The sequence below is a fragment of the Panthera leo genome, chromosome E2 (assembly GCF_018350215.1).
Source record: "Panthera leo isolate Ple1 chromosome E2, P.leo_Ple1_pat1.1, whole genome shotgun sequence".
NCBI classification, from domain to species: domain Eukaryota; kingdom Metazoa; phylum Chordata; class Mammalia; order Carnivora; family Felidae; genus Panthera; species Panthera leo.
Genome location: NC_056693.1, coordinates 25172312 through 25187729, shown reverse-complemented (window position 1 = coordinate 25187729; position 15418 = coordinate 25172312). Strand labels below are relative to the sequence as shown.

Genomic DNA, 15418 nt, shown 5'->3' with positions numbered 1-15418 from the left:
CCGCCAGGCGATTGGCCGGGAGGGTGCGAGAGGCACGCGGGCGGAGGCGGGGGGCGGGCACATGCGCGCAGGCGGCGCGGCCGGCACGCGGCGCTCGCGCTCCCCGCTTAAATGAGCCTGGGCTCCCAGCGCCCGCCACTTCGGAGGGGTCTGCGCCGCGGCCGCAGGCGGGGCGGCCAGCGTCGGTGCCGTGCCTCTCGCCAGCGCGCCTCGCCTCCGGGGCGGTCAATGGGACGGAGCGTCACGGAGCAGAAGGTGCCGCCCGTCGGGGGGCTCGGGCAGCGCGTGAGCCCGCCGGGGTGCTCGAGCATGGCGGGCCGCAGGACCTGAGCCGTGCCCCGCGGGGAGGTATCCTGGTGGCCAGCGATGGGGACCGAGCGGGACTGCTGCCGCACCGGGCCGTGAGGGCCGCCGCCGCCGCCTCCTCCTAGCCGCCGCCTCGGCCCCTCGCGAAGCGCCGGGCCGCTCGGGAATATGGCCCTGGAGCAGCTCTGCGCGGTCCTCAAAGGTAAGCGCCCGGGGCCGCGGACGGCGCCCCCTGCGGGCCGAGACCGGCGTCTTCGCGTCCCTCCCTGGAGCCGGGCGCCCGACGCGACTCTTTGTCTGGTCCGCGCGGACCGCCAAGCCCTCGCGCCCGCCCGGGATCGATTTGCTCTCCGAGCGCCTCTCCCCTACGCTCTGTGTGTCTGACAGGCTCCGGGGGCACTGGTAGGAACAAACGGGAGATCAGGAAGCGGCGGCCCGGCGGGGCCCTCCGAGCTGTGTCCTCGCGCCTCTTTCTTAAAATTCCTCGCATCGCTTTGCAAAGTTGTGGGGTTCGTGTAAGTGGGGCGAAGACTGGTCTGTTTTCAGCATTTAATGACAGAAAGTCATTCCACACAAACAATAAAAGCCCCAGCCGAGGAGTCGCGGAGCGGCTCTCCAAAAGCCCCGCGATGGCGGGTGGCGGAACGGCCTGCGGGCCGGGCCGGGTCCCACCTGCTGCGGCCGCGGAGGCTGCGGCACCACTGCGGGCGCCGCGACCCGAGTCTGCCCGGCCCGGAGCTCTCTGCTCGTGGCCGCGCCCCGGCGGTTCCCAGGACCTCGGAATACCGTGCTGCTGTCGTGTAGTTCTTTTGATTTGTTGTGCCGGGAATTAAAACAGTGGACTTGCCAAGTGCACAAAGCTCTCAAACGTGCTGTAGCTGCTTTGCATTTTCCTGAAGGTGTTATTTTAGATTAAAATTTATATACATAGGTAATTAAGATTGTGATACAAAGTTGCTTCCGAAACTCGGACTGAATAAGTCCTTTTTTCAGTCGTCAGAGGAAAACACCACCACACAAAAAAAAGGGCTTCCCTTTTTCCCTACCGATTTAAATTAAAAACTGAATAGCTGTAACGTTTGTAATGTTATGAAATATTCTCTTTTTCATACTGGGTAAGGAGTTAAGGTATTGTATTAGCAGTGTCATATATAGCTTATTGTATGCTGATATTTGTACAGTGACAGATGTTGGGTGTTTTTTCCCATTCCATATTAATACTTTTCTCAAATTTGTTTATTAGAAAATTCAGTCTAATTTTGATTTTAATTTTAATTGGACAAATTACCTGCTCTCCAGACATACCTAAATTCATAATTGAGATTTGAGCAGTTTAATTTAAAATGCTTAACTAGCCAACTGTATGCTTACAGATACAGTTTGTACTAAGGTAACCTAGGACTTTCTACCTTGTGAATATTTCATGTCACCCCATAAATTCTTAGTGATTCCTTTATTATGTTACAATTTAAAACTCTGAGGTTAATTTCATGTAGTTTTCCTATCTGTAAATCCTAATTTACATAGCCATTCCTTGGAAATTAAGATCCTCTTTTACTCTTTCAAAATAAATCACATAAGCACAGTAAGATTTCTGATAGTCCTCATGATCCAAATTTGCTTCATTGTTCTGATTGCTTTAAAGTTATCAACATCATGACAGTCCATCTGGGTAGCCTCCTTGGGGAGAAATCAGTTAGCCCTGTTATACAGCTCTTCCTGCTGAACTTGAGGGAACTGAGCTGGATAGGAGAGAATCTCTGGTCCTCCTGAATGGTGAAGGGATTCGCAGCTTTTCTGCCTATGCCTTTGTCGTTGGTACACAGTGCCCTCTCTGGCCACTGTGATGAAGCATTTAGTTGTTGCACCTTTGAGGAAAGGATTCTGTGGTGATGACAGAGCTAACAGTGAAAACAATGTAGTATCTGGCTTTTCTTTTTTAAAGTACACTAAAACCTACACTAGTTTTACATGCTGAAGTATTTTTAAAATTCAAATTAAGTTGTTGTAGGCTTACTAGAGATGAAACAAGCTATTTTTAAGTCTGCTAAAGTGTATGTGTGTGTGCACGCGCTCTTGTAAATATGGGAAATTGGTCTGGAAAGATTAAAGAAATTAACAAAAGTTGATTCTGAGAAAGGAATCTGGGAGACAGAGACCAAAGTGAGGGGAACACTTCTATTTCACTGCATGCCCATTTGTACCACTTGATTTTTTTTTTAAACCAAGTAAGTGTGTTACCTATACAAAAATTGGCATTTTTAATTAAAAAAATTATCAGGGGCACCTGGGTGGCTCAGTCGGTTAAGTGTCGGACTTCGGCTCAGGTCATGATCTCACAGCTTGTGAGTTCGAGCCCCGTGTTGGGCTCTGTGCTGACAGTTCAGAGCCTGGAGCCTCTTCAGATTCTGTCTTTCTCTCTCTGCCCCTCCCCCACTCACACTCTGTGTCTGTCTCTCAAAAATAAATAAACGTTAAAAAAATTTTTTTTTAATTATCTTTTGGAAAAATATTGGAATCCTGCCATTCACTGTGTGCATGAAGGCATAAAAAGCAGCCTTTAAGTGTTCTGTAAGGTGAATTGTTTCAATGCTGAAGAGGTTCTTATCAGAGGCAGTTCTTTAGTATTTGCATAATTACAGATATTACCTACCTAAAGCCTTGTTTGGAATATTATGGTCAATTTCTACTAAAACAAATCATCCATAATGAGTGTGTGAGATTTTAAATGGAAGGTAATTTTCTTTAAGATGCCATTGATTCTTTTTGTTTTACTCTCAGCAGTGAGAACAAAAGGATAACTTGTACTAGGCTTTTTAAATCTTTCACATGTTATTACTGAATAGTTCACTTTTAACTGTTTGCGATCACTCCAGGTCTTATAAAATTTAACTTTCTGCCAAAGTTAAGTAAACATCATAGTCACATGAAAATACTGCATTAGTATTATAAACCCATTTTTTACTGTTTTATTCACTCTGCACACTTCTGGAGAAACCTATTAGACTCCGTTATATTTAAATCTGTATAAACTGAGGTTAAATTTATTGTGTAATAGCATAAATATCCCTCAACACTGTATTTTTAAAATCTTAGACTGGCAAAAATTAACTCCTGTCTTTCATTCTTACACCTCATCCAAAAATGTAAACCATACCAAAATAAGTACAGTACTGGAAACCTGTCCCTTTAATAGTGAAGTCTTTAAGCACAGTCTTGTTAAAAATTAGCTTTTCAGCTTTTCCCCCCAGGAGTTGAAGAAAATGTTTTAATGCTGAAAACTGAAAAGTATGAGTAAACACTGGTTTTATTGTAGTAAATCCTCAAACTAGAATCCAGTGTATTTGTGTTTTGAAACCATGATCACCTGTTAGAGAAAACATGCAGCCCTGTAATACAGACACACATGCATTATAAAACAAATTCAAACCAAAACCACCTTCAGTCCTTTTTGGAATAAGATAGAAAAAGATAAACTGTAAGTAAAATTCATATATAAAGTTTTAAAACAATCCCAAGTTCTCCTCTTGGTTATTACCTATTCAGAGTCTCCTGCAGTTTTTTTTTCCAGTCTCATTTTTGAATTATGCTCCTGCACAGTAATTGTTGACATTTAAAAAAATGTATCCCTGAATCACTTTGAGATCCCAGTTATTATGGTCTTCAAGTTGGAAAGGGGAACCAAAGATGTTATCCAGCCCACTGGTTTCCAAACTTAGGTTAACAGGAGAGCTACCTCAAAGGAACCCTTATGAGGAGGTACTTAAAAACTAAACAAAGACAATAGATAAGAATGCAAGGTTGCTCTAATTGGTGAGGGACCTCACCCTCTCAAAGGCTCATCAGAGTGGCCCCCCAAAACTGATACTTTTTAATGTGTTTGTTATATTACAAAATTGTAGTTCACTAATCTGAAAGTTCAGTTCTTCCTAGGCAAAATGATATTAAAACATGTTGGTTTAAATATGCCTAGAGTAGCATGTTGGAAATTACAGCACTAGTGTGTGAGAAGACTCACTCTTTAAAATGTGATCTGGTCACATTAAAATTTGATGGTAGTTGCTGTGGATGTCTAAAGAAGGCTCTTGTAAAATGAGAAGATACAAAACTGCTGTCTGCAGAGCATTTGGCCAGCAAAGAGGTTGTCACATTCTGCAGGAAAGAAAGTACTGCTACAGTTAATCTTTGTTAAAGTGGTTGGCAGTGGGATTAGCATATGTAGGCTGGAGTGATCCCAGAGTTTGCCAAGATCCATCTTCTTTGTGTCTTTTTTTTTTTGAAAAAATGTTTTAATGTTTACTAATTTTTGAGAGAGAGAGCGAGACACAGAATCCGAAGCAAGCTCCAGGCTCTGAGCTGTCAGCATGGAGTCCGATGTAGGGCTCGAACTCAGGAACTGTGAGATTATGACCTGAGCCAAAGTCAGACACTTAACCAATTGAGCCACCCAGGCACCCAAATCCGTCTTCTTCCTTAACTAATAATAATAAGTAAAATTGAGTTTGATTACATTTGGGTACTCCATCCTGTGGAACACAGTTTATTGAAAACAAGTTACTGCTACCTCAAGTAGCATTTGGACTCTCATCAAACTCCATTCTGCTCTCATTATAGAGCAGTAAAGAGTTAGGTGGTTTTTACATCATGGCATCTCATGATAGATTCTACAAACCTTAAGTGCTTAAAACAAGAAGGCTTATTGGAAAGAGGCACACTCAGTTACTAACAAGTAAATTGAGCCAGCTTGAGGAAAGTAAGAGTAGTGACTAGATATCTGAAAAGAAAAAAAAAAAAAAATCAATTATTTTCCTGTCCCTGACGTATGCTCAGATAAAAGAAGCTGGGTCATCTGTGTGATTACTGTTAACCAAGATGTGTGCTGCTTAGTTTGTTAATGCAGGGCTCTCTGTACTATGTTGTAGTCAACAGAAAAGACATAATCAGGATCATGCTTAGTCATTTCATGTATTCATCTAATTTTTATTGAATGCTATTGTGGGTCAGACAGTCTTCTAGTCACTAGAGAGGCATCAGTGAATCAGACAATGCTCCTCTTTCTAGTAAGAAGAGACAAATAATAAGCAAGAAAATACCAAGTCATATAAATAGTAATTAAAATATTTATATAATAAAGTAGGATGAAGGAGAAAATGTAGAGTTTCTTTAGAAGTCAGTCACAAAACCTGAATGACCAGAAGAACCCAGCCATGCAGAGAGATTCTAGGCAAAAGGAATAAACTAGTCCCTAAAGCAAGAATTAGCTTGGTGTATAGAAGTAATGAGAAGAAGGCCTGTGTACCATTGGTAGCAATCGGGAGGTCAGATGCTAGATCATGTAGGACCTCTGAAGTCAGAGTAAAGAGTATTGGATTTATTCTAAATGTAATGGGACTGTATTGGAAGATTTTATGAAAGGCTCTGATACGATCTGGTTTATGTCTTGAAAGGATCACTGGCTGCTGAGTACAGAATAGATTATAGGGAACTGTGGCAGGAATAGCCAGTTGTCTCCCAATATCCATTTTATAATTCAGTAATTCTCTGAATTTTAATTAAGCCCGTGAACACCCAACAGAAAGACTAGATTTTCCAGCTTTCCATAGGGTTAGGTGTGGTCATGTGACTAAGTTTGGCCAATTACATGTGTGTGCAACTTTGGGAAAGTGATGGTGTTTTTGTTCAGTTAAAAATTTTATTTTGAAATCACTGTAGATTCTGGGCAAATGTCTTTTAAAGGAAGAAGGAATGTCCTGTGTCACTTCTTCATTTTTGCTGACACAGGAGTGAGTAGCTATAATGAAGATATACTGACTGGCACTCTGGCGTACATATTGGACCATAAGATGAACTTGGAATTAAAATCAGCTACAACTGGGGCACCTGGGTGGCTCAGTCGGTTGAGCATCCGACTTGGGCTCAGGGCATGATATCGCAGTTCGTGAGTTTGAGCCCCTTGTTGGGCTCAGAGCCTGGAGCCTGCTTCAGATTCTGTGTTCCCCCCTCCCTCCCCGCCCCACCCCTGCTTGTGCTCTGTCTTTCTCTTTCAAAAATGAATAAACATTTTAAAAATTTAAAAAAAAAATTTTTAAATCATCTACAACTGAATAAAATAGAAGATCCCTAGTAATGATATAGCCTTCACTCTAGCCCTTGACTACTTACCTCCACAGTTTGTATACTTGGCAGAAATATATTCTATGTTGTGTAAACTGTGCAAAATCAGTAAAAGAAAACCAGGCAGAGATTGAGAACTGTTAAATAGTCACAGAAGTGAAAAATCTGAATGCTATCAAATAAAATTAATTTTGAAAGTGCATGTCTTAAACAGTGCAAAGGTACTCTAGTGGAAGCAAAGGGTGATCCATGGCAAGTGCAGATGCCCAGAAATAAGAAGTATTTATAGGAACATTATAAGAATAGGTAGCAGAGCGTTCAGCAACATTTCCAAAACCAACTCATCAACTCCTTTTTGCTAGTCCCCTACCCTGCCACATCCATTTTGGCCCAAACTTGCCCCTGCCATCACCAATGGAGAAAATGGGCAGCCTCTTTCCATTTCTTACAGTCTACCATCATTCTCTTATTGTAGTAGTTGGTTTGCAAAGTATGTTCCCAGGGCCAGAAGCTTTTAGCATCAATGGGGGACTTCCTTGTTAAAATGCAAGTTCTCAAGCCCCAACCCAGACCTACTGGGTCAAAATCTCTGGAGGCACCCACCCCCACCACCCCACTCCAAAATCTGTGTTTTAATAAGTTCTCTGGGTGATTATCTTTTACATTGCACGCTACTGTCCCGATGATTGATTCAGTTCTCACACCTGGAAGTAGACTTGCTGAGTGGGATTTGTGCATTTTTAAACTGGTATATTATTACCAGATTAACCTCCAAAAAGGTATGCCAGTTTACAGTCCAGTGACAGTGTATGTCAGTTTTCTATATCCTGACCAACAATAGAATCTGCCTTTTTTTTATATTAGGCTAAATTTTTGCATTTTTAAAAAATTTATTTGAGAAGCATGCATGCAAGCTGGGGAGAGGGACAGGAGGAGAGAGAGAGACTGAGACAGAGAGAATCTTAGGCAGGCTCTACTCCATGGGCTCAATCCCATGACCCTAGGATCATGACCTGAGCCCAAATCAAGAATCAGACAGTCAACTGACTGAGCCACCCAGGTGTCCTTCATTGTTTTTGGTTTTGGCACATTTTTCTTATGGCATAATCCTTTTTTCTCAGTTATTTGTGATTTTTATTTGTTTGTCTTTGGTACATGAACGTGTTCTCCACCCAAAAATATACATAGATAATTCAACTTTTTGTTTTTTCAATATGGTGTTTATTTTTCTATTTAGCTTGAAGGAACAGACCTACTTTTTTTTTTTTAATAATTAACAAGTTATCCCAGAATCATTTCACCAAGAGTTTCAAATACCATACATATAATAAATTGTGGTGTGTGTGTGTATGTTTGTTTGTTTGTTTGTTTATTTATTTATTTATTTATTTTATTTCATTTCTTCAGCTTTTTCTTCCATCTTCTTATCTTTAAGCTTGAGAATAAGGACCAGGGCTGCTTGCTTCATTGCTGTAGCCTCAAGGACTGACCACTGCCTGTAATACAGTGGGGGCTGGATATGTTTGTTGACGGATCATCTGTTTCTTCCTATACCATTACTACATTTTGAATTACTATAGCTTTGCAATAAGTATATATTATTTTTATGTATTTTATGTCTTTTATTTTTTAATTTTTCTTGAGCCATATGAAAAAGCTTTTAAGATGAGTTATCAGCAACATTTTAAGTCCTCCAGAAAACTAAGATTTTGATTAAAACATTAAATATGTAACTTATTGGGAAGAATTGTTACCTTCACATTGTTTTATTATCCAAAACCTATAGTCACTCCGTTGTATTAAATTTGTTTACTTGTTTGTTTGTTTTAGTCTTACTTTCTTCTTTTAATAGGTGTAATAATTTCCTAGTAATTCTCTTGAGACTTCTAGGTTTTAAGTAACATTATCTATAAATAATAATTTTGTCTCCTTTCCAGTATTGCATTGGCCAGAGTTTCCACTGTTAAGTAACAGTGGAAAGAATAAACTTGATCTTGATTTTTATAGTTCAGGGTAAGGCCTTTAAACTGAAAGCCCTGGGGAGAAGACTCTGCATAGAGCTAATAGGACAGTTTTTCAAGGTAAAAGGAGTAGCATTGAGGACTGGTATTTAACACCTTGAATAGCATCTGTCTTTATCATTTAAGTCTTCATTTTTAAGTCAGGTCTGTACACACATTACAAGGCCTTGCCTAAACTCCAGAACTAGAGGTATGGGCATAAATAATGAGCATTCCCTCTTTTAAGCATCAAATCACAAACCCTTCTTTATGTAATTAAACTGTATGGTTAAGGAGTTTAGAATTTTTATTTTGGCATGGATTTCTACCTTAATGAATTAGTGCCTTCTTGGGTACATTATCTTTTAATTTGAAGTGTGTGGTATTTCTGGATTTGAGAAATTATTGATCCTTTTGGTAAGAGGAAGAAGGGAACAGTGGCACATAGTTGGGGCTAAAGACAGAACAAAGCAGCATGGCACTGCTTCTTATAGTTAAATAATTCCAGTGTTTGGCATTAATGGAGTTTGTTTTAATATCCCAGCCTTGTTATAATAAGCAATTTGCAAAGATCCTATTATACAACTGGGAGGAAACTATGTTTATTATGATATGGAATTTAGAATGATTAGTAGTCACAACTGTGTCACTAAATATTTCTATCCCTGATTGTTATGCAGATTCACCGTATTCTTTATATATCATTTCTATATTCAGTAGCATAGCTCATTTGGTTTATTGAGTTGTGAATATTTTTTTTTAAAGATTCTGGGGAAAAAAAATTGTGAGCCACCCTCTAAATAGAGTAGAAAAGAATAATAGGTTTATTTGGGCTTATAATTGTATTTTTAAAATGATCTGCCTTAGTTGCACACTCTGTAAAATTCTTAAGTCCATATTTTATGTAGCCAAATTATTGGTCATTATGTAATAATGAACTAGCATAGTTCATCCCTTTGCCATAGCTTCACTCTTGCTCTCCTGGATTCAGTTTGTTGATTCCTTACTTGCCCTTTCTGCCTGGCTTTGTGTTACTTATATGCCATGAATTATAAATGTGAGGACTAGTAAATTGTTATGTCTGTGATTCAGGAGGAAAGGTATACTGAGCACAAAATTTTGATCAGTTGTGTATCATCTGAATGATAGCCTTGGGAAGTAGTGTCTTCTAACAAGATACGAATTGATACAAATGGATGTGTTATTTGCTGAATTGTCAGATACCTAATATTACCCTAGGTTTTTCTTTTTGATTACACATATTCTGTTTTTAAAAAAACACGTTTCAATTCTCTGTTCTTCAAACTCTGATCCAGTGAAGAGTTGTGAAGAGTTTGAAGGGAGGATTGATTGTCCTACATAACAGGAGGTCTTCAACACTACTAGCCACCAAAGAAAAGGAAGAGGAAATTAAAGGTGCTGACAGAAGACAGAGGAGACAAAGGTCAGCAAGGATACAGGAAACTAAAGATGAAGATGCCAAGCAATTAGATTTTAAGATGTAAACAACTGAATGGCAAGAATTATCTTTTTACTTTGGTGACTTGGGAAGTAGATACTCAATACATGCTGTTGCGTGACTGTCTACCAGTCACTTAACTAGCAACCTATTCAATGCCCCCATCTCTCTCCTTGCTTTCATCCTGTAAGTCACCAATTACAATTAACTCGACATCTGAATCATGTTATAAATTCTTTCCTCCTTTCCATTTCCACTACCACTGCTCTGCTTAGAGATCTCATCATCTTTGCTTCCATTTTGAATATCCTTCTCCCTTCTCTTTTTTTAAATTTTTTTTTAATGTTTAATATTTTTTAGAGAGATAGAGACAGAGACCAAGCAGGAAAGGGGCAGAGAGAGAGGGAGGCACAGAATCGGAAGCAGGCTCTAGGCTCTGAGCTGTCAGCACAGAGCCCAATGCGGGGCTCCAATTCACAGACCGTGAGATCATGACCTGAGCCGTAGTCGGCCACCCAACTGACTGAGCCACCCAGGCACCCCCTTCTCCCCTCTCTTTAAAAGTTTACCCTTCACACAACCATCAGGATCATTGGTCAAAAACACAGATGTGATAATGTCACACTGTACTTTAAAAACTCACAATGACTTCTCATTATAGTCAAAAGTCCAAACTCTTCAGCATGCTTGTCAAGACTTTTAACATCAGACTTCATTCTATTTGTCACCTGATACACGACTGGTCCTCCACATGCTCATCCTGCTGTATAGAACTCAGAGTTTGCTGACCTGCCATAAGCAAGTGCTCGCCCGTGGTTTTGTCTAAGCTGTTTCTTTCTCTGTATCCTGGGTTGAGGTACTGTAAGGTACAAATAGAATATACCATCTATTTCTGAAATTTTCCCATTTTATTCCTCTTCACCCTCAGCAGAATGAATGGTTCCCATCCCTGCTTCCATTATGCTTTCTGTATAAATCCTGTTAAACTTCTTTTCACCTTGTATTGTAAACTATCATTGACAATAGACTAAAGGACAGTAGTTTCCTGTCTATCATTTATGTAACAGAGTGCCTAGCATGTAACCAGTGCTACACCAGTGCTATCATCTCATTTAATCTTCACAACAGCCTTTTGAGGTTAGTGCTACTAGTACAACATCCCCATTTTACAAATAAGTAAACTGAGTTAAAAAGGCCTCACAGGAAAAAAAAAAAAAAAAGGCCTCACAGCTGGTACACAGCAAAACTTGAACTTCAACCTGTATCCACCAAACTCGTAATGTCCATAGTCTTAAATATTTTGCCGTATTTCTCCCCCAACATCTGTGCATCCTCAGTGCCTGCTATCCTTGACAGTAGGTACTCTGTAAGTGCTTGTTGACTGAATGAATAATAAAAATTCCAGTTCACAAGATTTTGAGGCAAGTGAACTTTACATTGAAAGGGACAGAGAAAGCTATCCATGCACCATTCATAAAAATAAAATGTTTAAAAGAATCATCAAAATACATACATACACAAAACAATTCAATGTGACTGGGTCTCAGAAATGTTCAACTCGGGGGGAAAGCTTCATTTTCTTTTTTTTTTTTTTTTTTTTAATTTTTTTTTTTTTTTAACGTTTATTTATTTTTGAGACAGAGAGAGAAAGAGCATGAACGGGGGAGGGTCAGAGAGAGGGAGACACAGAATCCGAAACAGGCTCCAGGCTCTGAGCTGTCAGCACAGAGCCCGACGTGGGGCTCGAACTCACGGACCGCGAGATCGTGACCTGAGCTAAAGTCTGCCTAAAGCTTCATTTTCTAAATATGCTGGCTTTTGTAACACAGGACACAGCATAGTTATGTGCAGCTATAAAACATCTTGAATTGATTTCTGGGAGACTGCTGCCCCCTTACTTCCATCTTAATTATAAGTGCTCTCACAATCACTAATTGAACTTTGGTATACTACATTGCAGAGCCAGCCACAGAATGCATGTAAACCCTTTGAGATGGAGTACAACAAATGTATACAATATAGTCTATATTTACTTTATAGTATTTATATAGTAAATATAAATTAGGGCAAACAAAGTTTGTTGCAAAAAAACTGTGTTTTTAATCTATCACAAATTGAAAAATGCTGTAAATGCCATACACTATTAGTGTTTGTGTAAATGAGTACAGTATCAATCGTGTTTTTTCTTGGGTTAACTGTGAAATAGTAAATCAGAACACAACATTTAGACCTTAAAAATCTTGAGAATGAATGTTAGCAAGAAAGAGAGGGCTTGATTAATCTTTTTTTTATCATCTGATTTTCCTTAAAAATTTAGTAAGATGATATGGATTCACTTTTTTAACTTTTCTTTTCTGTCATTTCTCTAGTGTTGTTAATAACAATACTTGTAGTCGAAGGGATTGCTGTGGCCCAAAAGACCCAAGGTAAAGTACTTACAGTGATAACTTACCACTTATCCAGGACAGTGGGATGGCTTATAGGAAGGGATTGCAACTTTTGAATACTATTTCCATAGTCCCTCTGGGTGTTCCAATGACCTAAGGCTTTCTGTCAACCTATCAGCCTCAATTTAACTGGGTTCAGCTGCAGTTAACTAAATTGTCAACATAAAGTCTTGCCCTGATTGATAAATTTTTTAAATTGGCATTACTAGTGGTTCCTAGCACACTATGGATTATATCCAGAAATTAAATGAGATTTGTGCTTATCACTCAGCAAAAATAAAAATCCCTTTTTTCAGGGTAGACAAGTGAAATATTTCCATCAGTATCTTATTCAAAGCCCTGTAACCTGTTCTGATTGTCCTTGTTTATGAAAGAAGATAAGCTAGTGTGATTTTTGAACCAGATTTTCATGCCAGGGTTTAATACACTTTCTGATTTACTTTTTATTTTCCTCTAAGTTATACATACATGTGACAAAAATCAAAGCATTCAAAAGTTAAGGATGAAAAGGCAGTCCTTCATCCTATGCTACTCTACTTCCTTCTCCATGGAGATAACCAGTATTTTAGCTGAATCTTTTGGAATTTTGCTGCATATTACTAAATAATATGTTATACTGTTAATTCTTAATTATTTCAGTCTTAGGTATTAGATAATGATTTTCTACCACAGAAGATGAGAATTTAGCTCTTTCATGCATTTTCTACCCCCTAGTATATACAAATGTTCTGTTACTTTCCTTCCATACCACCTGTCTCAGTGTAATTGTGTCGTAATTCTGGTCACCTCTGTATTCAGAATTTACATTAAGTCACTCATGAAACTTTATCCATATGAAAATTTTGTCTTTTAATTTAGGAAATTTTTATTTCCTTTTTTCCTTGTTTAAATTTTTTTTAAGATTTTGTTTTTGTAAGTAATCTCTATACCCCCCATGAGACTCAAACTCCCAACCCCAGGATCAAGAATCACATGCTGTACTGCCTGAGCCAGTTTGGCACCCTTTAATTTCTTAAATTATCTTTCTCTATTTTTTTCTATTCTATCTTTAAGAAACTTCTATTTAGTTATGGGGTATTTTTGTTATTATTTTCTGTTTTCCACCTTTCTACTCTGTTTTCTTCTCAGTAGTCTCTATTGAGACTTCTTCAACTTCATCCTCTAAACCGGAAACTGGAAAACTTTTTCTTTAAAGAGCCAGATAGATAATATTTAAAACTTTACAGCCTTACAGTCTCAGAAGCAACTATACACTTTTGCTCTTGTAGTGTGAAAGTAGCTATGGACAGTAGGCATGTGAGTGGAAAAGGATGTCTTCCACTGTAATCTTTATCTACAGAAACAGGGCACAGGCCATTTATAGTTCTCTTCATTAAACTTTCTATTAATTTTTCATTTCTTTTATTTTTAGAAGCTTTTTGTTTTCCAAATATTCTTAAAGTATTCTTGTTCTTATAGATATACTCTCTTTCTCTAAGGAGATTAAATGTTTGTTTGTGTGTGTGTGTGTGTGTGTGTGTGTGTGTGTGTTTGTTTTTTGGTTTTTTTTACATCTTTGTTTCCTCAGCTTTGCTTTCTTTTTTTTATTCATTTTTCATATTAGAGGATTTCCTCAAATATGGTGATCCCTGAATATCCACTTATTTATGAGAAGAGCTCTAAAATCTGATCATTAGCTGTCTGCAAGTGTGGGAAAGACTTGTTAACTGTGGCCCTCACTGGTGAATGACCCAACACTGGGGAATTCCTGAGTCTGCATTCTTGCTTGGGTCTCGATTTCTTTGGAGTGTTTAGAGTCCCTAGAGAGGAAGCTTTCCATTTCCTGCTTAGAAGCTTTAAGGGAGTTGAGCAGGGGAAGAGGCTGGGAATGCCATCCACTGTGTTAACATTCCTGAGTCTCTTTGTTTGCAGGTTGGTCTTGTCACCGGCAGCTGTTCCTGGTGCTTCCTAATGTAGTAACGCTGCTTTTCTGCAAAGGAATAACCTCATTTTCTGATGTGATAGAGTAGCAGCTACCTGGTTTTGTGAAGTAGGGGAGAGTATTAGAAATCAGATTGATTCTAAATACACCTTTACCCAAGCCTCATATTTTTAAAAAGCACAATTTTACCACCACCTGTCAACCCCTGTCCTGCTTCCAGAGATATCAGGCACTGCCAGTTGTTATTGCACCTACGTTTAGACCTCTTTAAAGGTTTATTTATGCCCTTAAAACATCCTTTACTGTTAAGTGGAGTTTGAGGATAGAGAACTAAATACATGTGTTTAATCTACAGTTTTCAACCAAAATCCTTTGTAATCTTTGGATCCTATTTGGCTTTTGTGTTAAACTAAATATAGAGGCACCACAGTAGAGATAAACCCCTGGGATCCTTTTATTTTTATTTTTATTTTTATGTCAGAACTGAATTTTATAGAGTTGTACTGATTTATCAGATTCTCCCACACGGTTTTGCCCTTGTAAAATCTAAGCATTTTATTTCCCTGCTCTCCTACAGGGTAAACTTGTCCTCTAGCAGCAAGTTCTTCTCACCAGCACAGCATACAATCTTACCTTTCTCTCACTTCACTGTGTTGTTTTTTGTGCTAAACTTAGTGGTGGTTCTTGCAAAATTATATACAGTATATGTGTAACATTTAGTGAGCAAATGTGTAGTTAAATTGTGGGGAAAAGAGAATACTATTCTCTTTTGCTGTAATTCATGTTTTAAATGTGATTTTTTTCCCTAAGATGGACAAAATATTGGAATCAAGCATGTTCCTGCAACCCAGTGTGGCATTTGGGTTCGAACCAGCAATGGAGGTCATTTTGCTTCACCAAATTATCCTGACTCTTATCCACCAAACAAGGAGTGTATCTACATTTTGGAAGGTATCTGACCAATTTCTATCTTTTAATGGATGAATTTTTACTTTTTTGTAAAACTAAGTACGTAGGTAAGATGCCCAGTTTGAGCCAGTTTGAACAAAATCTAAAAACATGTATTTGAATTAAACTCTAGTAATTTTAAATATTTCTGAGTACTGAACACATAAACACATTAACAAACACATTAACAATACATTAACAATTAAAAAATTGAAATTTATAG

The 15418-nt window shown here is 38.8% G+C and overlaps 1 protein-coding gene across 2 annotated transcripts in view; it reads left to right on the top strand.

The window, feature by feature from the left end:
* Positions 1-104: 104 nt before the first annotated feature.
* Positions 105-15418, top strand: part of NETO2 (neuropilin and tolloid like 2) — a 55583-nt gene continuing 40269 nt past the window's right edge. For both annotated transcript variants that reach the window (XM_042920516.1, XM_042920515.1), the window contains exons 1-3: positions 105-508; positions 12249-12305; positions 15058-15198. In XM_042920516.1, coding sequence (XP_042776450.1) covers positions 475-508; positions 12249-12305; positions 15058-15198 — 232 coding nt within the window. In that variant the 5' untranslated portion in view covers positions 105-474. The remainder of the gene's footprint in view (positions 509-12248; positions 12306-15057; positions 15199-15418) is intronic.